This window comes from Tachypleus tridentatus, chromosome 9, assembly GCF_004210375.1.
Source record: "Tachypleus tridentatus isolate NWPU-2018 chromosome 9, ASM421037v1, whole genome shotgun sequence".
Classification (NCBI taxonomy): Eukaryota; Metazoa; Arthropoda; class Merostomata; order Xiphosura; family Limulidae; genus Tachypleus; species Tachypleus tridentatus.
The window spans coordinates 44,533,390-44,554,881 of record NC_134833.1 but is presented as its reverse complement, the minus strand read 5'-3'; the positions used below and the strand labels follow the sequence as shown (position 1 = coordinate 44,554,881).

Here is a 21,492-nt window from a genome sequence, read left to right as displayed (position 1 = left end):
AAGCAATCAATAGACGATTGTGTGGCAGAAGTAACTGACTGTATTATACAAGCAGCTGCTTAGTGTATTTCTAAAACCTCGACACATTTTCTACTATATCCTCGTCCATGGTGGAATCCTACCTGCCACATAACATGGAAGGCTCAGAAAACGAGCCTGGGATACTTTCCATAGACATCCCACACTCTCGAACCACATTACTTTCCAGCGGGCCCTTGCACATGCTCAATGGATAAGACGTCAATGCCAGAAGGAATCTTGGAGTAAGTTCACAACCAGCATATCTTCTACCACCAGTTTCAAAGGCATATGGGACAAGATTGGGAAGGTAGGTGGGCAATATAACTGTCCCCCTCTTGATCATGCTCTCTGATGGTCAGGAAGTGGCTGATACCCAGAGCATCACTGATACTAAGGGTGAAAGCTTTTTCTGGGTGTCTAGCACTTCTGCTTCTTCTTCCACCTTCTTAGCCATCAAGACTCAGGCAGAGCAATCACCTCTTTCCTTTGGAGCTGATTGTCTCTATGATTATAATCATCCCTTTACACTGGTGGATCTCAAACTGGCCATTCATTGGTCTGGCAGTACATCAGTTGGACCTAATGATGTACACTATGAAATGCTGTGCCATCTATCCCCTGTTTCTGTTGCTATGCTTCTGATTTTGTAACCAGATCTGGCAGGAGAATGTTTTTCCTGATGTCTGGTGTCAGGCTATTGTCCTACCTTTATCTAAGCCTGGGAAGGATCCCAAGTTTTCTTCACTGTGTGGGTTCCGATGACAGCACTCCACCATAGATCACCTGATTTGACTTGAAACGTCAATGAGAGAAGCCTTTCTCAAATGACAACATCTTGTATCAACATTTTTTGAACTTGATAAGGCTTATGACACAAGATGGAGGTATGGCATTTTGTGAGATCTCCATATATACGGGTTATGTGGCCATTTGCCCATTTTTATTAAACATTTTTTAATGGAAAGGAGATTCTAAGTTCTGTTCTTTTCTACAGGAACTTGAAGTCCCTCAGGGCTGTGTTCTGAGTGTCACACTTTTCAGTATAAAAATTAATGCCATTACTGAACCATTCCTTCTCACTCTTGCAACCGGGATTTATGTCGATGACTTTCTCATTTCATGTCAGTCGTCGAACATGAAGTATATTGAGCGGCAGCTACAGACTGCCCTCAGTTGTTTTTTGAAGTGGACCACAGCAAACGGCTTTACCTTCTCTCTCGCTAAAACTGTTTGCATGCACTTTTGCAGCCATGGTGTATTTACCCTGATCCTGAACTCCTTATTGGTGAAGTTGTGCTGCCTGTGGTCTCTGAGACTAAGTTCTTGGGGCTTATCTATGACTGTAAGCTGACCTTTATACCACACATCAAGCAGCTATGGGTGAAATGTACAAGAGCACTGAACATCCTCTGTGCTCTCTCTTCCACCACTTGGGGAGCAGATTGACGTTTTATGCTCAAGATATATCAAGCTCTTATTCGATCAAAAATTGAATATGGTCACTGGTCTATGGCTCTGCCAGACCATCAGTCTTGAAGATGCTAGATCCTCTTCGCATTCAAGGACTTCGACCCTGCATTGGAGTTTTCCACACTTCCCCAGTTCATAGCTTATACAGAGTCTCATGAACCTTTTATGCATCTCTGCCATTTGCAACTGTCTTTACTATATGCTTCAAAACTTCATTCCTTACCAAAGCATTCCACATAGGGTTGTGTTTTCCTTCCTCGATGGGCCATGCTTTTTCACACCAGATGGTCTGTCATTGCTCCTTTTGACCTTCATATCCAGGTGCAGTGGATTGAATTGGGTCTGTCCTTGGATAACATTGCTGTATCCACTGGTCAGCCCATCCCACCATGGCCTCGTACAGTCCCCAATTGTGACCTCTCTGTAAGTCATCTGAGAAAAGTAGACACTCCCAATTGGAAATACTGTCTGCTATTTGTTGAACATCTTTCAAATCATCCTTTCATTCCTATTTATACAGATGGTTCAAAATCAGGTGACTCTTTGTGCTCTGCCATGGTTTGTTGTGGTTTGTGGTTGCATGCAGATTCCCCTCTACAGCTTCTGTGTTCACTGCTGAACTGTTCCCCATTTCTCTTGCCCTGGATCACATAGAAGCTAAGCAGTACTCAAACTGCACTACTTATACTGATTTGCTTAGCTCTCTACTGGTCCTGGAATTGCTTCATGTTGGTTCACACCCTGTTCACGTTGATATTGGAAACTGACTGACCCATTTCTCTTTAACATCTACTTCTATCCTGTTTTTCTAGATACCAGGCTACGTTGGTATTCACAGGAACGAGCTCGCCGACACCACAGCTAAATCTATGTTCTCTGGCACTATCTCCACTGTGCCGATTGCATACATGGACTATGGTCCTGTATTCAAGGCTCAGCTCCGTGCCAACTGGCAGTCGACTTAGAGTGAGCAACGCTAAAACAAGCTTTTCGAAATAAAACCATATATTGGACTTTGGCTGTCTTGTTTCTTTAAGGATTGGAAAAAGGAAGTTTTTCTAACTAGACTACGCATTGGTCACAGTTTTTTAACTCATTGTTTTCTTTTATCTGGAATTGATGCACCAGTGTGTAGTTTGTGTAACACTCAGATCATAACAAGCCATGTTTTACTTTCTTGCCATCATAATGACTTTTAAACACGGCACCATTTTAAACATGTTCTGTCCCAAGGTTTGTCCATAAAGTTAGACAGTGTTATTGGTGATGGTGACACTGTCCACCTTTGTAATGTTTTTAGTGTTTTAAAGGCCATTAATCTTTTTAATGCCATTTAAGTATTTTAATTTATGTGGCTCCCTTTTAAAGATCACAGTTTATCTTGTTCGATTTGAAATTAGAAACTGGCCATAACATTAAATAAGTTGAAACCAGGACTGGAAAGACCAACTTCGGGTGACTGACAATGGTTTTTATACTTACCAGTTAGCCTTCCTGACGAGTTATGATAATTCGCTACAGAAAGTTTTTTACAACTTCAATTACTATAGTTTTTCTCTTAATGTTGTAAACTAGATGTAAACATTGGTTTTATGCTATTTATGTGTTTTTTTAAAACTGTTTTGTTTTACCTTTATTTCCTTTTATGAATTTTACTAAATTTATTTTTACTTTTTACCGGACATTTGGTGCAGATAGCCTAACTACTGTGTGACATAAAACACTAAATTAACCAACCAACCAACCATTTGGTCAAAACATTGGCCATGTAATTTTTGTTCCCACTTTCATAGTGATTTAAGCCATTGCATTGTATTTTAAAACCAACCAACAAATTTCTTAAAGACATACCGTAATTTAAAAAGTGAAACTGTTTGATAGCCGAGTTTTGTTCAAAATAAATAAGGTCTATAATGTAATATTCTAGCGAGTGCTGTGAATTTGCAGCTTAATTTTTTTGCTGTTTATGTAGTTATATATTTAATAGACAAACAGGAAATCAGATATCAATTGTAGTATTTATTTCTAGTTTTCTAAGAACTGGAAAGTTTTTTATTTGGTTTTATAATTTCTTAATTTCTGTAATTTCTTAAATGATATTTGAAAACTAAAGATAAGATAAATCTCTTAATTTAAGATTACTTTTTAAGTTTTATTTGTTCATTTCAAAACATTTTCATGATCTGTTTTCAGCTCACCTGGAATAAGCAGTTTGATTTTAGGCTTCTTAAAATATTTCAAGCAATACAAAACATATGTGTTGTTTTTTTTAATCAAGAGACTAAATGTATATATCAGAACAATTTTAAATCCCTAAAATTATAAAATGTTTGTGTTGCAAATATTAAATAATAGTTAAATAATAAATAAGTGTGAATAATTAAGTATTGATGAGTATTTAATAACAGAATATATCTGTTCCAAAATAGTTTGATCACATAAATGGCTTTCTGCATATATATAATTCACTTAATTCCTGTGGTATATCTTTTACAGCTTGATGCTAATAAAAACTTAGTAGACCAGTGTGTACAAGGAGAAGGATTAGTACAGATAAATGTGCATATTAAGGAAGAAGAAGGTGAATATCATTTTTGTTATTTAATTTAGGTGTATTTAGTTTTGTATATTTTGTTCATTATTATCTTTACATTTAAACCACTTCTCAAAAAGAAGAATAAAAAGTAAAATTCTACATGTGAGATATTTCATGCAGAAGATTTTACATTTTCATCATGCAATTTTCATCTCACATTGTACTGATGAAGATGTAAATTCAAAGATGTTGATAATTCTATACAAAATAAATGACTAACACCCTGCACTACTGTCAAAAAGCTTTTTTGTGTGCAACAAGCTATTCAACATTCTCCTATATTTATATATAATAAGGTATTGCAGCAGTCTATAATACTACAATCAGCATCAGACTATAGCTATTAACTAACAGGAGGCTGACACATCCTCTGTGCACAGCACTCCCCTTGAGCCTCCCCCTTGATGTAGATTCCTCTATGTGGTGAGGGAACCTCCCAGAGAAGGTTCTGTACTTTCAGTTTACCTCCTGTGGGACCTAAACATTCACCTGCATATTTGCCGTGTGTGGTGACCTGTGAAGAGGAGGAGAGGATCCTGGTGGTTGAGGGTCCAACTCCAACACACCAATTTGGCCTTGAATTCCTCTAGATGGGCAGTCTTAGGGTGGCCCCCCAAGATCAGTTGGCAAGTCCATTTGGGCCAGGGTCAACTGAGTGCCAGCATAGGACATCCTCAACAGGTGTAGTGGACATTATGTCTAATACTGGTGTTCGGCCATAGTGCTCACGAAACCCTGGCGTAGCTGCAGTGACCTTATATGGCACTGTAGTGTGTTTTCTCATAGGGCTTCATGGTGGATGGGGTCAGTGGGCACTGAAATATTCTTTTTTTTGTTATGGATACCCCTCAAATAAAAAAAATAAACAAGAACAGCAGCATAGAGAAAAATCTGACTACTGGCAAAACATCTTGCTGTGGTTCCTTAACATGCTTGTTGTGCTGGTAAATACCATGATGCTTTTGAATGCCAAATAGAACTGCATTGTGTTAACTGTAATGGTCCACATCCTTCCTATTTTATTTCTTGCCCTAAATGGGTGGAATAGAAAGAAATACAACATATCAAGACAGTTCATAATATTACTTATCCAGAGGCTTGAAAATTACTATTTCCAATTTCATCTCAGGCTTATGCTGCTATAATCCATTCCACTACTACAGTAGGAGTCCAGACAGAACTTTCTGTTACTCCTACAGAATTCTTAACAGCGCATCTTAATCTGGTATCCTCCAAAATCAACAAAGTTAATGAATCAGTATCTACTTCTACCTCTGTCCCTACCACATCTTCCAGTCATTGCCCAACTTGACCTTGTTCAAGCCCAGGTGTTTCCATGGGGTCCTTCTCTCTTGATACCCCAAAAATTAAACCATTCATTCACTTCCTCAATCAATAGAACATGTGTCTAGAAACACCGACCTGCCTATTCAATTCAGAGTAGGATCACTAGAGAGTGACCAACCCACATCCAGTAAAGAAAAAAGTGTGATTGCAAGTAGAAGGTCTTCTTGCTATATTCTCCTCCAAAATAAATAAAAATGGCCATTCTAATCCAATGGAACTGTTGAGGTTTCCAATCAAATGTTAATGACATCAAGGATTTGATTGACTTTTATCATCCCAAATGTCTTTCTTTACAGGAAACATTTTTAAAACCTACTAATACAGTCCCAATTCAACAATAATCCTTGTACCGAAATGACAGGTCATATGCAGGACAAGGACATGTGCCCACCAGGTCCTTGTTATTGAATATGCCCTTGGAGGCTGTAGCCATCCGTATCTCTTTGGGTCATTCCATCACTGTTTGCTCTCTGTACCTTACACCTGGAAAAAATTATCATCCATCACACCTTGATTCCCTCATTGAGCAACTGCCAACTCCATTTTTAATTTTGGGGATCTTAATTGGCATAATCTCGTCTGGGGTTGTTCTAGTATTGTTGTGAGGGGTCGTGCTATAGAGCATATGCTCCTGAATCACAACCTGTCTCTCTTCAGTACTGGCTCTTACACTTGCGAGACCTACAGATTGCGTGTCAATTTACCAATTTTTATTGAGCATATTTTAATGAATCGCTGATTCCAGGTCCATGTGGGCTCAACACTTTCCCGTTTTTTTCCCACAGGAACTTGGAGTCTCTCAGGGCTGTGTTCTGAGTGTCACATTTTTTATCATAAAGATTAATGCCATCAGTGAACAGCTACCCCCTATAGTTGCAAATATTTCTTTTCTTTGATGACTTTCACATTTCATGTCAGTCACCAAACATGAGGTTTATTGAGTGGCAGCTACAAACTGTAATCAATCATATACTTAAGTGGACCACAGCAAATGATTTTCAACTTTCTCTCCCTAAAACTGTGTGTGTACATATCTGCCACCAATGGGGTATTAATCCAGATCCAGAACTTCGTAGTGATGACGTTGTCCTTCCTGTCATCCTTGAGGCAAAGTTCTTAGGTCTTATATTTAACTGTAAATTAAACTTTATTTCCAATATAAAGCAACTTCATGTCAAATGTATAAGGGCACTGAACATCCTCTGTGTCTTCTTTTCCACTTCTTGGGGAGTGGATCGATACTCCATGCTTAAAATTTATCGTATCCTTATCCGATCCAAACTTGACTATGGGTTTATGGTTCTGCCAGACCCTCAGCACTGAAAATGCTGGATCCTATTCACCATCAGAGGCTTCGGCTTTGCATTGGGGTCTTTTGTACTTCTCCAGTCTACAGTTTGTATGTGGAGTCCCATGAACCTTCTCTGTATATTTGCTGTTTGCAACTGTCTCTTCTGTATGCTTCCAAACTTCACTCTTTACCACAGCATCCTACTTGGGGTTGTGTTTTCCATCCTCAATGGGCCACACTTTTTTATAATAGAAAATCTGCCATTGTTGCTTTTAGCCTTTGTATTTGGGCACAATCAGATATATTTGAATATATCTTTAAATAGCATAGTAGTATCAGCAGTTTGGCCTTTTTCATCATGGCTAATTACTATCCCCAACTGTGACCTATCATTGAGTCATCTGAGGAAGTCTGGTACTCCTGATTGGAAATATTGCTTTTTATTTGCTGAACATCTTTCAAACAATTCATCCATTCCCATATATATGGATGGTTCAAAATTAGGTGACTCTGTAGATTCTACCATGGTTTGTTACAGTTCGGTTGTAGCACACAGAATCCCCTCTACAGTTTCTGTGTTCATTGGTGAATTGTATGCAATTTCTCTTACCCTTAATCATATTGAAACTATGCAATATATGTATTGTACGATCTATACTGATTCACTTAGCTGTCTATTGGCCCTGACTTCATTCCATGGTAGTTACCATCCTATTTTTATCAACATCCAAAACAAACTGACCCATCTCTCTCTATTGTGTATCTCTGTCCAGTTTTTTTGGATACCAGGCCATGTTGGTATTCTTGGGAATGAGCTAGCTGACAGAGCGGCAAAGTCCATCTGCTCTGGCTCTATCACCACCGTCCCTGTTCCATACGTGGACTATGGTCTAGTTATCAAAACCCGACTATACACCAGTTGGCAGTCAACCTGGAGTGAGCAATGAATTAATAAGCTTTTTCAAATCAAGCCATCTTTAGCTCTTTGGCCATCTTGTTTGTGTAAAGATTGAAGGGAGGAAGTTATTTTGGCTAGGCTATGCATTGGTCAGTTTTATAATTGCGTCACTTCCTTTTATCTGGTACTGATGCACCAATGTGTGGTCTGTGTGGCTCTCAGGTCACAATTGTACATATTTTATTATCATGCTGTCGTTGCAACCAAGAACAACAATGACATTTTAAACATATTTTTAAGGTAGGTTTGCTCTTGACGTTAGCTAATGTTATAGGTGATACTGGCTGCCTCAATCATGTTTTTACATTTTTAAGAGCCATTGGTCTTTTAACTTAATTTAAAGTTCTTTTTGGACTATACACTGTTTAAGCATGATTTCTTTTACTCATTTTAATTTTATTTTGACCTGTACCCAGGACTGGAAAGGCCTACTTCAGGTTACTGATAGCAAGTTTGAATTTAATGCTTCAGTTTTCCTGGCAGGTCGTAATTTTACATATTTTATGTATTTTTGCCTTCATTTCCATATACCATTATAGTGTACTACATCTTGTTCGGCACAGATAGCTTAGTAGCTTTGTGCCAATAAACATGAAATACCTACCTACCTAACCCTTGAGCCTGAAACTAAGTTAAATTATAATACTGATTTAAAAGTTAATTAAATGTTGAGATGTATCAAATTTATATTTGTGAACAAGATATTGGTACATACAATTTTCTTTATTAATACAATTATATTTTTGTATACAAACAATATTGGAATTTATAACAATGGTTATTACAAATAGTGATTATATACACAAATTTTACAAACTTATAAACAGTATCAAATCTTCTATCCATCCTAGAACTTCCTTTATCTTATCGAGGGTTCAGGACAAAGCAAATTAATTTGAAATTGATGTAGTCACATTTCACCTAATGGCTAGCTAGCTAGTTCTTGCCAATCACACACAAGTTTTTCACAGTAAATGTCATACAATTTCTTCATAGAAATTCTAATCTCCATTTGTAACCTGCTGAAGTTGAATGGTTTGTAATGTTCAAAATTTATAAACATTCATGGCTAAATATCTGTAGCTTTCTAATTAATAAGCATTAATCAAGTTATAGCTTCCAAGGTTTATAGAATACTAAATGTAGCAGACCAACAATATATATTGTCTCTCTGTGTGTTGAGAATGCTACCTTTTATAATCATTAGTTGAGGCTTTCAAAATTTCAGTTGGCAACAATACATGCAATTGCTAGTGTTTACATGCACATGTCTTACACTCAAGAATTTTATACAAATGTATAGAATGGGTGGGTATTTTGCAATATACATCTAACAGTATACATTATGTCATTTCTAAATATATATTTACCTAAAACAAACATTAATATTAAAATAAATATATAATAGTAAATTTGTTACAGTATACTAAAAGCTCAGTCTTTTCCTCATCACTCCATTGATCAGTCAGTTTCTTTTTTCATTAAGAATCATGAAATTCTTGCACTTGTTATTTTCAACTCTTAACATTTGCAAGCATTGGTGTTTTTATCATTTGCTTGAATTTGAGAGGGAAAGGTAAAATTCTTCAGATAAATTTTGGTTTGAGCTTCTGAAATGAAATACTCTTTTTTTTATATATATCAATTTGATTTTTAAAAAAAATCAAACTACGAGATTTTGAGACATGGTCCAGAGTCTGTAATGTAGTTGCTTTGAAAGGAATGCTCCCTTTTATCATTAACCCTATCACAACAAGTCACAAATCAAATGCCATGTCTGTGTGTTTGTTGATTTGCATTTAAAATTTTATTGAACTAGTGTTTTATGAATTTATGTCAATATATTTGGTATCAAAATAGAGATTAAAATTAAAATTTTAGTATTATATATTAGTTGATTTCTTAATTAAATAGTAAATATTAAAAGAACACACCTAAATGTTGATTTTTCTGTGTCACGTGGTATGTGAAATGAAACATTAGTTTATATTATATGTTTATGATGTATGAATACAAAGTTTGTAGTTTTGTATTGATTACAAACTAAAATTACTGATATTGACAAGCTAGAATATAAAATATGAACATGATAGGAGATTGCTTCTTTCATTTTTTTTGTGTTAACTCCCATAAAGTTCTCATCTCATGGTTTCTAATTTTCCTGACCATTGATGTTGACATCCTCTGAAAGAGATGTGGATGACCCCTGTTACCTTTGTGTTACCTTCCTTACATTACATTACATGTTTTTCACATATTGGTTTCGTCATTCTTCACTTAACGTTCTCCAATCTTTGTGGAAGCTCTGAAGAGGGTATTTGTTAATTATTTCTTTTTCTTTAAGTTTACTCACAACATATTTCAATATTCACAATGGAACTCACCTGTGGTCAGAGTTGCCTTACAGGAAATACAAATTTTTAAGCCCATCTGTTTCTACTCTTTACCAACAACAACAAATAAGCAAGTAGAGATATTGTTCCCTACCCTCACACCTGACCAAGTCTTGCTGATCTCAGTTGCATTAATCCATTGCACATTTAATACAGCTGATAGATAATTTCTGTTTAGACCACTAATCTTTCCTGTACCTCTTTTTTACACAAATACTTGTATGCATTTTTCTTTTATGTGGTGAGGGAATCATTTTCCTCAGTACCAGTACCAAATCAATGCAGAGGTTGATACTAAGAGTGCTTATTCAGGTTAGTGCAAGCCCACTGGTGTGAGACTGAGTAAACTAACCTCTTGATAAGGAATAAGTCAAAGGTGTCTAATTTGATGTGTAGTATAGACCAATCCATACACTAAGAACTAGATCAATCCCATTGGTTGTGATTAGATGTATGTGTCTTGCATTCTCCTTGGGATATGTGTTTTAGATCATTCCTGCATGAACCAGCTTATTCTGCCAAGTGTCTCTCACTTAATATACTGCTTGATTTACTGTTCTTTCCATATTACACATGTAGGATCTGCCATTCCTCTGAGTTATACAGGTAGTTGAGCAGCCTTTACATTCTACCTAACTTTATGATGCTTTAGCAACAAGCAGGAGACAGTACCATTCTGGTTAAGGAAGGATATGGTCTCATTTTTGGAACTTTTTTGCAATGTCAAATATTTTAGTAATTAAATACACTTGCAACTTTCAGGTAGATAGCAATCAAGCTTGATTTGACATTTTAATTAATGCCAAAATGAAGATTCAGTGCAAAAGTAAAAACTTGTAGGGGTATTTGAATTGAATGTTTTTCTCAGAAATTGATAAATTCAACAGTATTCCAAAAAGTAAAATATTTAACTTCATAATGATTTTCCTCCTATATCTCAATACATAAAATTAAAAGTTTATAGAATGAAAATGAATATCAAACAGTCATTTTACCATTGGAATTGAAAAAAAAAAACTTTCTTTTTTGGATTACTCCCCTGCTGTAAGTTATGAATGTTCTTGATGCAATGCAGAGGATGAGACAGCTATTTTCTGCTGTCCCATTTTTCATGTTAATTTTTGCAGTTATACTTGAAAGATGTGTATGCACTTTGTTTTCCTACCATAATTCTGAGTTCACAGTATATTAAATGAAATTATTCCATGACCTCACTCCTGTAATTGTTAAAAAGAGGAGTTGTGAATTTTAGTACTACTTACGTTATGATAAACCAAGTGTGGCACCAAGTGTTAACTAAGCAAATAACAGAGAATAGCTCACTTATTAGGGATACTATCTGGCTTAAGCAATGACATCCAGAAGCAAAATGATATAAATAGTTTTATAAATGAACTCAAATTTGTCCTTTATTGTATGCGAAATTTCCTCTCAAGGGTACTGCAACATGGAAGGCAAAAACCTCAAGAGGTGAATCTTTTTGGTGAGCTGCACCTCAAAATTAATTTTAAGGTGTATGGGAACATTCCAGTAAACAAAATGGATCAGTTGCACAAGTCAATTTGTTAAAGTGACTAGAAGAAGATCCAAAGAGTATTATTCATTGTAAGGTATAAACAACTGTTTTTAAAACGTGTAGAAAGATTCAGTATATGGAATATATTAATTAATAGCTCTGAAAGAACATAAAAACACTTCTGAATGAGAATCAAAATTATTCAGGGTAGGTAACACAACATGTGAAAAATTGTGGTTATTTTCTCTTGCAGCTCAAGGTAGGAAGGCTTTTCAAGAGAATAAGATCTAAGAAGCATCAAGGGCATAGACATTGGAATGTCATCCACCCAATACCAGTACTAAAAGAAAATATAATTGAACAAACAAGTCACTTATGGTTCAAGAGGAAAGGGGGTGGAGTCCAAGAAATGTATTACCAAACCTAGCTCACATTTTTGTATGGTACCTATGAATTTGTTGAAGCCAGAAACTCAGAAAATGTATTTGAATATTTGAGACAAAAGAGATTGATAGAACCTCACTGTGGCAGATAATTCAGCTTTGTAATCAACAAAGGAAAAAACTGAAACAAATACATAAAGAAAGAAGTTTGTTGAGGTGTTGAAGATAAGGCATAACATGTCTAATGCACTAACTCCAAAAGATAGCCCAACAAAACTTACAAACAGCTAGAGAAGAGCTTTTGCAAGAATAAGCTAACAGTTGTTAAGAGTTTGGCTTTTCAAACAAAACACCAAACAACCTGTTGTGAAATAATAATGATTCCACAGTATTAAAGAGATTAATTTTCTTTGAGATAGTTGTTGTTGTAATAGGAGAATCTATGGTTTAACTGTTCAAATTCAAGAAATAAGGAAATCCAAGTAATTTATTTTTGCCAGGACCTAAGGAAGAAAACAAAGGGGAGGGTCTACATAAAGAAGAAGTTCTCTCAAGATTGACTCAGGGTATTCACTGATGGAGAATGTGAATTTGGAACTGGAGACCAATAAAGTTCAATGTGGTAGCTAGTCAATATAACAAAAGCATATATCATGAAACAACCTATATGCTTGCAAATCTGCAGAAAAGCAAAGAGTAAAGGACCCATTCTGTGAAAAGAAGATGATGAGTTTGAGAGAGAATTGGTCAGAGTATTTATATTGGGAGCATGACAGGCTCAAATATGCACACATTAAGAAAGAAGTCAATGAAGTAGTGAAACTGCATACAAAACAAATGCTGCAAGAATGAGTATGGTCCTGATCACTGGTGTAAGCTACCATGATATATTTGTCTTATGTGAACTAAAATAATGAAGGAGAGAGAAACTAAGTCAAACACTTTGAATAGTTCAGAGTTCTAACTTTATGAGAGCTACTGCTTTCTTAAGGAGTCCAAGAACCAGAATGGCATTGGACATTGATTCCATAATGTTCTGTTCTAACCCTTGAGAGGTATCTTTGAGAAGATGAAAGTTAAAAGAAAGAAGAAAAAAAAAGATCCTATTGTTGTGATGGTGGGTTTAAAGCCAGATGCCACTGAAAGGAAATCTTTTCTTTTGGAGATGATGCACATGAGTTTGCTTAATGGAATTATTACATAAGTTGAGGCTGTTTCCTTAAAGTGAAAAGGAAGTTGTTGTTTTTTATATAAGCATGAAAGATAGAATATTAACTGCATGAGTGTCCAAGGTCTGTAGTGCCAATTGTAGTGCCATAATATATGCCTAAAGTTTTCTTCAGACTGTGTTAACACAAAATCCCTGATGTTCCAAATGCTACGGAGTTGTAGATGATCCATCAAAAAGATGTAACTAGTTGAGTGGTTAAGTGAGAGTTTATAAGAGACTTAGAGGAAAAAATAGCTAGAATAAGCTAACGACCAATATGTATATATTTTTTAATGTGAAAGATGGTGTTGAGGAACAGGAAAACCATTAAATTATATGACTGCTCAGAAAACATAGGGAAGAGAAGAGCAGTGAACTAATTAATCATCCTCAACAGCAAATGAAGAAAATGTTGTGACAGATGAATATGGTCAGGAAGATAAGTATCCTGTATATCTACCTTTAATATCTAGTGGTCTTGATTTAAAAACTTCCATTTTATGTTTTTAATTTTGGAATGAAGTTTATCTAGGTACATATTGAGTTGGGGTAGGTTTCTTTCAAACCATACAGAAACAGTAGTAAAAGCATGGATTACTGTGGTAAATGATTTGACTAGGAGGTGAAGGTCAACAAAAGTGAAAGTAAAGACTGAACTCGGAAGTAAAGGATCCTACTGATGAACATATGATTAGAAATGACTTCCAGAAGTTCAGCTGCATTACTCGAGAACAAAAGTCACTGAGTTGGTAAAAAACAAACAAACAAAAACATATCACATACTTTTAACACTAGGCCATTTAGAAGAGTTGAAAGGTACAAGTAGATTTAGTGGCTATTGATTGATAAGATAAGAGGATAAAAATTTGTTGTTGGTTATCTTCAAAATGACCAAAGGCTCAGTGAGATGCTGTAACCCTAGTTATATACTGCTGGTGTGCTTCTCTTGAATGGGCAGTCAGTTTGGGTGGAATATCTGCAAAGACAAAATGATGCGGGAAAGAAGCATTTTTGAGATTGACTGTAATGTTTGGGGTTAGATGTGGAAAGAGAGAGTGGAGAACTAGTGCTAAGTTGACACATGCTCTGAATTGTATGAAGGTCAGTTAGCAATTTTATCTTTACTGACAACATCAAAATATATCAACAAGGAAAGGCTTTTCATATTTCAGAGGCAGGTATAAATAAAAGAGGGCACTGTGTTTTCAACACAGATATACTCTCTAATCCTGCTAATATAGAATTTAAGAAAATAAGGAGTTTGAATAATTTGTTAGAAGTACAACAGACTTATGGTAAGATGTTGGCATCTCGTATAAACCAGGGAGACTTGAATTGGAATGTGTAATTTTGCAAAGAGAAAATTGTTTGTGGAAGTTTGAAGATATTAATGTTACTTGCTCATGAATACCAGTAACTGTTTTGACAGTTATGTTGATTGTACTGGGGAATGTTAAATCCAGGACATATAAGAAGATGTGATGATAAACTCACTTATAATAATACTGATTAACCAAGAAAAATAAATAAAAAATGAACGTATACCTGTGTATAATAGTAATTTGTAAAGTAGGTATTGGTAATTACATGACATATAGAGATACAAAGATGTAACTTCAGTGATGAGGGTGACTTTAGTGTGCATACATATGGAAGGACAATTAAGAAAGAGAGAGAGAGATGAAATGAGAAAGGGGAAGTGCTTGAAGGTATATCACTTAGTATATTTATGTGTGAATTTAAGAATTTGTTTGAAAACATGCCAAAGTTCAAAGTCAAGTTAAAAATAATGTGTACAATATACAGTGTAAGTTTGTCAATGAATTAAATGAAGTGAAACAAAATTACAGAACTAGAAATAGATAAACTAAGGAACAGAAAACAATAAAATCTCAAAAGTCTGTGTAGTACTTAAAATGGAAGATTCAGGTTGAAGAAATAATTTAATTTTTTACAGAATTAACTGTGTAGAAAAATTTAAAAATGTTGAAAACGTAAATGTGTAAAGCAAGAATACACATAGAAATAGAAGAGTTTGGAATGATTTAAAATCAAGTAAATTAATTAGTTATTAAATGGGTACATAGACTGAGTAAGAGTTAAAGAGATTTACTGATGCTTTAAAATTGATTACATAAAACTGGGAAGGAGGAATAACAAAAAAAACTAAAAGACTGGAGCATTTTAGAGTTTTTTAGTTTTGAACCCAAAATTTATTATTATTTTATGGTTAATTAATAATATTAAGACTGTAAATAAACTTAAAAGCTCATAATGAAAAACTTCCTTAGGATGTTTTTTGGAAACTGTTAAGAGGCACGTAGTAGTTCCCAACCATTTTGATCTGATACTCCTCTCATGCTCATTGTGTGCAATATATACCCTCTGCTCTGTTGCATTGTGTATACATTTATTTATATAAATACATGCACACAATTATTTATATACACATCTGCAGTATGTAAATCAGAGTGTATAAGTGAACATAACTACCATTTTAGTGTGATCCCTCGGATTAAAAATTCTTTACAAACATTGAGATATTTAGCATATTTGTAACAGCATTGACTAAAATCATCATAGGAAACCAAGTGTGATGAGTCTTCTTTCATGTTTGGCACACCCCCAGGTTGAGAATTACTGCTTTAGGAGACAAATGGGGGTGAAAATGTATCAGGGTCAGACTGATTTTAATATATTAAAATATACATGCACATCTCCAGTATCTTAAGTACTGAATGTCAAATTTAAAATATTTAGAAGATATACCAATAAAGAAACAAGTAGTTTAGAACTGCATAAAGAATTTATTTAAAAAATTCTAAACTGTGATGGAATTAAATCTGAGACATTAAAGTTAATAAGTAGCTGTGTTTCTTAAGTCTCATTTAATATTTTTCATTTGGTTTTAAACACTATGATTCTCTAACTTTGGAGAGGAAGCAACTATCTGGATTGGATATAACAGGTGTAGCATGGCTGACGTATTATTTTTTCTTTTCCTTTCACTTAGAAGTTCTTATAATAAGTAACATAGATAACTGTAGAGCAATCTCACTTTTAAATATTATAAGGAGAATGTTTACAAGCTAAAAGAGAGTTTAAGTTGGCATAAACACATTCACAATTTTGCTGAGAACAAGTCAATTATAAAAGAAAAAAAGGCTATAGCTTAGAACTGATCTACTGTAATATTTAGCTGTAACAATTTTTTTCACATCTATGACAATTTTGATTAGATATCATGACTTTTTGTCAATACACATCAACAAACTATATCTAGATCTAGTAAGAAAATAGTAATTAACATTAGTTTTGCAATCACAGCCCTATTATTTGGAAAAGACCTATACTTTGCAGAACCATTCAGATTCTTAAAAAAAATATGGAGGTAGTATTTCTGCTCTAAAACAATGTTAATTTTTTTTTATAGTAATGCCATGGAAACAAGATTAATAGATTAACAGTTTCTTGTCATTACTTGCATGAGCTCGGTACAGACATATCATTATTTATGCTAATTGCTTAAACTAATCACATGAGGCTAAATGTTCTTTAATTATGATAATTTCACAAAGTCTAGCAAATTTGTGCTTAAACATTTGCAATGAATAATAAATGTTTATTCATACAATTCTTTTGAAAACTTGAGCTAGAAACTGCTAACTTATGCTTGGCCTTACCAGTACCTATGTATCTGCATGTGCTTTCACCTATATATATATAAAAAAAAATTCAATCCAAATTAGAGATTTTATATCGTATTTCTTAACAGATTGTCTTAAACTTCAGTATGCGAAGTAGGGGCACACTATGGCATATTCACTGAAAATATGTGATAGTTTTGATTATGACTGTGTGTCTTGGTTATGATTCCTTTGTTTTTACTTTGTAAACACTTAAATACTATAATAATTCAGGTCACATAAGTTTAAGTTAGAAATATCTATATCAACCAGTAATGGTATTATTGTTGGCATATAAAAAACTGTCAATACCATATGATAAAGTTTTGTTTAATTTTGAGACATTTTTCTGTATAAAGTATAAATTTGATGTGAGACTTGTTCCTACACGTCTAAGTTACATTTTATTAAATATCTTGTAATCAACTTATCCCTTAAAATCCCATGAACCTACAAAATCACACTTTTCAGTTATTAAAAAGACAAGTTTTGTGGTTGACAATTGCAAAATTATATTTGTAGGCAAAGTAATCTTGTGAAGAGAAGAAATTCTGTTTGACAAATAATATATACAATTTGGGAATGTTGCTTGTTCAAGTAGATTAACAAATAAACTTGTGCATAATACTTCCTAAATAGAAATGTGTTAATTTATGTAAAAAAAAAATTAAAAGAAAAACCCAAATTTACTTTTGATGTATTTTGTGTACTTGTTAGACATAAAAAAGCTCAACATTGTAGATGTTCTTAAACCAGCAGAAGAGTTAGTTTCTATGGTACCTGAAGAAGGGGACCAAGTCCAACAAGGTTTGTTTAATTTTTCTCTGACTTTCATCATCTTAATATTAGATAATTTTTTACACAGATCTAGTAACATTTATTTCATCTAAAAGAAACAACTGCCAATTTAAAGTTGAACTGTCAGTTTTATATATGTATAAAACTAGCTGTGTAGTAATGCAAGAAGATGAAGACATTAAAATAGCATATTAATGTAAAAGTTTACATCACTTTGCAAACACTTGTAAATAGAAATAAAACTATGCACATTATCTTCTCAGTTGTGTTAATAGTTAGATATTAATATATTAGTTAATTATTAATTTACTATGAGGTGTCATTGCCAAGACAAGTGTATGTATGGTTGCAAATTCATAACTTCATATAATAGAGAAATGTTTTAACTCTCATTTATTAGATTAGTTTTATTACCAGACAAGTTATGTAAAGAATGCATAGTACTATAACATTGCTTGAGTACTAAGGTATATGTAATCTGAACAGTATTTTTCTTATCTCATATTTGTATTAAGAACTGCACACTTCACCACAAAGATGGAAGAACCAGACTTTGAGTATCAATTTTCAATAAGTATAAGCCAAACCACATATTTAAAAAATGTATGTATTTCTTGGAGTAACCCAAGACTAATTTGTTTATTACTTCATATTTAATACTCACCTTTTTCACATTTTTTCAAACTGAAAATTGGGTGTATCTTAAATTTGAGATATTATTTTTTCACTCTTTGAAAGTGTTGAAAAAATTTTCCTTGAAAAATAAATATTTTCAAAAAAATCTGGCATTAACAAACAGATTGGACTATATTTTAAAAAGAACTTAGAAAGACTGAAAGAAACATGTATAAAAGGTCAAATTTCTGATGTCAGTACCTCTAAAGGTGTATTTAGATATCACCCTCCTTAGTCTTTGTCTGACTTTCCTGTTGTTCAGATACTATTTTATTATGTTTTTTTTATTGCATTTCTCACCCATGGAAAAGTGTTTTAAGTAAAATATTGAATTTAAAAGTAGTTATTTTATCCACCAAACAGATTGAGAATCATGAAGCCAGTAGAAAGTACATAGTGAGTGAGGCAAATGTACGTTGTTGGTATTGTAGGAAAACCAAGTTGTTTTCTTGCAAGAAAACGTACAAAGTTATTTTCTGGCCCAAGGAAAGGAAGGCATCTTGAAATTGATGCTGCTGTTTTAATGTACTTCAGAGTGTTGCACAATAAAGGACTGCCTCTAATTAGAGAATTCTTAATGTTAAAAGCAAAAGAATGTGCAGGAAATAGTAGTATATCTTTCAAAGCTAGTGATGGCTAGTGTGAGAAATTTAAGGAAAGAGAAGTTTATCATAATGCTGAAAGACAACAATTAGTCAACAATTGCCATCAGATTTTGAAACAAAACTTGTTGAATATCAATGTTATGTTGTTGGTCTATGCCAAAGGAATTAATATTCCATAAACCAAAATGGTAATGCAAATGAAATGGCAATGTTTGTTAATATGCCATGCATTTACACTGTAAATGCCAAAGGAGAAAAACAGGTGACAATCAAAACCACTGGTTCTGAAAAGTTAAAGAGTTAGTGTCATGCCATGTGTAACTGCAGATGGAAATAAATTACCACCATATATCATATTAAACAGAAAAACGTTGCCAAAAGAAACTTTTTCCAAGATGAAAGAATTCATGCACAAAACATGCATGAATGACATCAGAGTTAATGGAAAAGTGGTTAGGATGTATGTGGGAATGTTGGTCTGATGGATTATTAAAGCAACGGAACATGCTTGTAATGGATGCATTTCGTGGCCATCTCTCCAATAAAATTAAGAGTAGGTTAAGCAACAAAAACAGTGATCTGGTGATAAATCCAGACAGAATGACAGGTCAGTTACAACTTGATGCTGATGTCCTTTTTATTTTGTCACTTGGCATCTAAGCATGATTGTCTTTATTCAGCCAAGAATCTTAATGCTCACGGATACGATCTTTGAATGACAGGTCAGTTACAACCTCTTGATGAGTCCATTAACAAGTCATTCAAAGATCGTATCCGTGAGCATTAAGATTCCTGGCTGAATAAAGACAATCATGCTTAGATGCCAAGTGACAAAATAAAAAGGACATCAGCATCAACAATAGTAGTGGTTTTTAAAAGCTTAGAAAGAAGTGTCAGGCAATATTATGATAAAATTGTTTTTAAAATGTTTCTCCAATGCAGAAGATGGAATGCAAGATGAAATTTCTTGGGACAAGTGATGAAGATGCTTCAACTTCAGAATATAACAGTGAGTGAAAAGAAACATCAGAGTAACGTTCTGATTAAATAAAGAAAGCAGGAAGAAATATTATTGTGATGAAAATTTTACATTTCCTGTATATTTTATATATTTTATTATATTTCATTTTAAGTACATTATTAATATTTTTGATTCATGAATAAACTCTTTTAAAACATGTTTACTTTTTTCTAATTATAATTCAATTTTTTTTCTGAAAATCTCTTTCTAAAAGTGGGGTGTGTCTTAAATTTGAAGTAATACAGTATTAACTCAGTACTAATGTTTCTGATTCTTATTATCAGTTATTTGATTGAAGCTATAATGGATGAGGTACCAGTCAAAAACATATAATACTCATGTTTCTGAAAAATGGCTTAAGATCAAAGACTGGCTTCTTCCATCATAAATTGTCATTGTTGAGAATTCCATGAAGATAGCAGCAAATTAGAAAATGAAAATCATGATATAGAATGATAAGTATTTAGTAATGAGAATGGTAAAAATAAAATCTAATTAAAATTTAGACATAGGTAATCATATAAGATATGCACCATGCCAACAGTTAATATCTGATTATCACAGAACTATTATTTTATATTAAAGACATGATGCAAGGCATCTTTTGAGCAACCCCTCAGTGTGGATTTTTGTATGTGGTGAGGGGACCTTCTAGGTAAGGTTCTGTTCTTTCAGTTTCCCTCCTCTGGGATCTAAACATCCACCCACGTGTTCACCGTGTGTGGCAACCCGTGAAAGGGAGGAGAGGATCCTGGTGGTTGAGGGGTCCAACACTAACACATCACTTCAGCCTTGAATTCCTGTAGATGGACAGCCTTGGGGTGGCCACTCCTGGGCCAGTTGGCTGGTCCACTTGGGTGAGGGTCAACCAAGTACCAGCATTGGATGTTCTTAACAGGTGTTGTGGACATTGTATCTGATGCTGGTGTTTGGGTATAGTGCTCACGAAATCCTGGCATTTCTGCATTGTCCTTGTATGTGCACCCCCTCATAGGGCTCCATGATGGGTGGGGTCAGTTGGAACTGAAATTTCCATTTTTTATTATCCTCCAAATAAAAACTTAAAATAGTGAAAGAACAGTCAAAAGGTAAAGGACTACAACTTGAAGATTCTGAGCAGCAATCTTCAACATCTGTAACACATGTTGTACCTCATTTTCTTATCCTACATTCTTTTTCAGACAAACTTTTGGGGCAAATGTCTCCCTTTTTCATTCAGAAGGGACTGGAGGGACTTGCTGGCTCTCCAAAGTCAGTAAAGAAGTTTGATCCAGTGACATATTGGTGGAAATATCAATATCTCAACACAGTGAAATTTTCTAGCATTCAAAGGCAATTGGGGATATACCTATTGAGGTTGCACCTTATGCTACTTTTAATTCATCATGAGGAGTTAGTGTAGAGATGGATTTGAAGAACATCCTCGAGTCAGAGATTCTCACTGGTTTCTCCACGCAGGAAGTTTCTGCAGTGAGGCATATCTCCACTTGCAAAGATTGAATTATGATGCTGACCAACATCT

General features: G+C 34.2%; 1 protein-coding gene across 2 annotated transcripts in view; it reads left to right on the top strand.

Annotated features, from left to right (window-relative positions):
- The window catches only part of LOC143225171 (DNA-binding protein Ets97D-like), an 87,604-nt gene that overhangs the window by 32,393 nt on the left and 33,719 nt on the right, over positions 1-21,492 (top strand). For both annotated transcript variants that reach the window (XM_076454125.1, XM_076454126.1), the window contains 2 exons: positions 3,988-4,072; positions 17,589-17,678. In XM_076454125.1, coding sequence (XP_076310240.1) covers positions 3,988-4,072; positions 17,589-17,678 — 175 coding nt within the window. The remainder of the gene's footprint in view (positions 1-3,987; positions 4,073-17,588; positions 17,679-21,492) is intronic.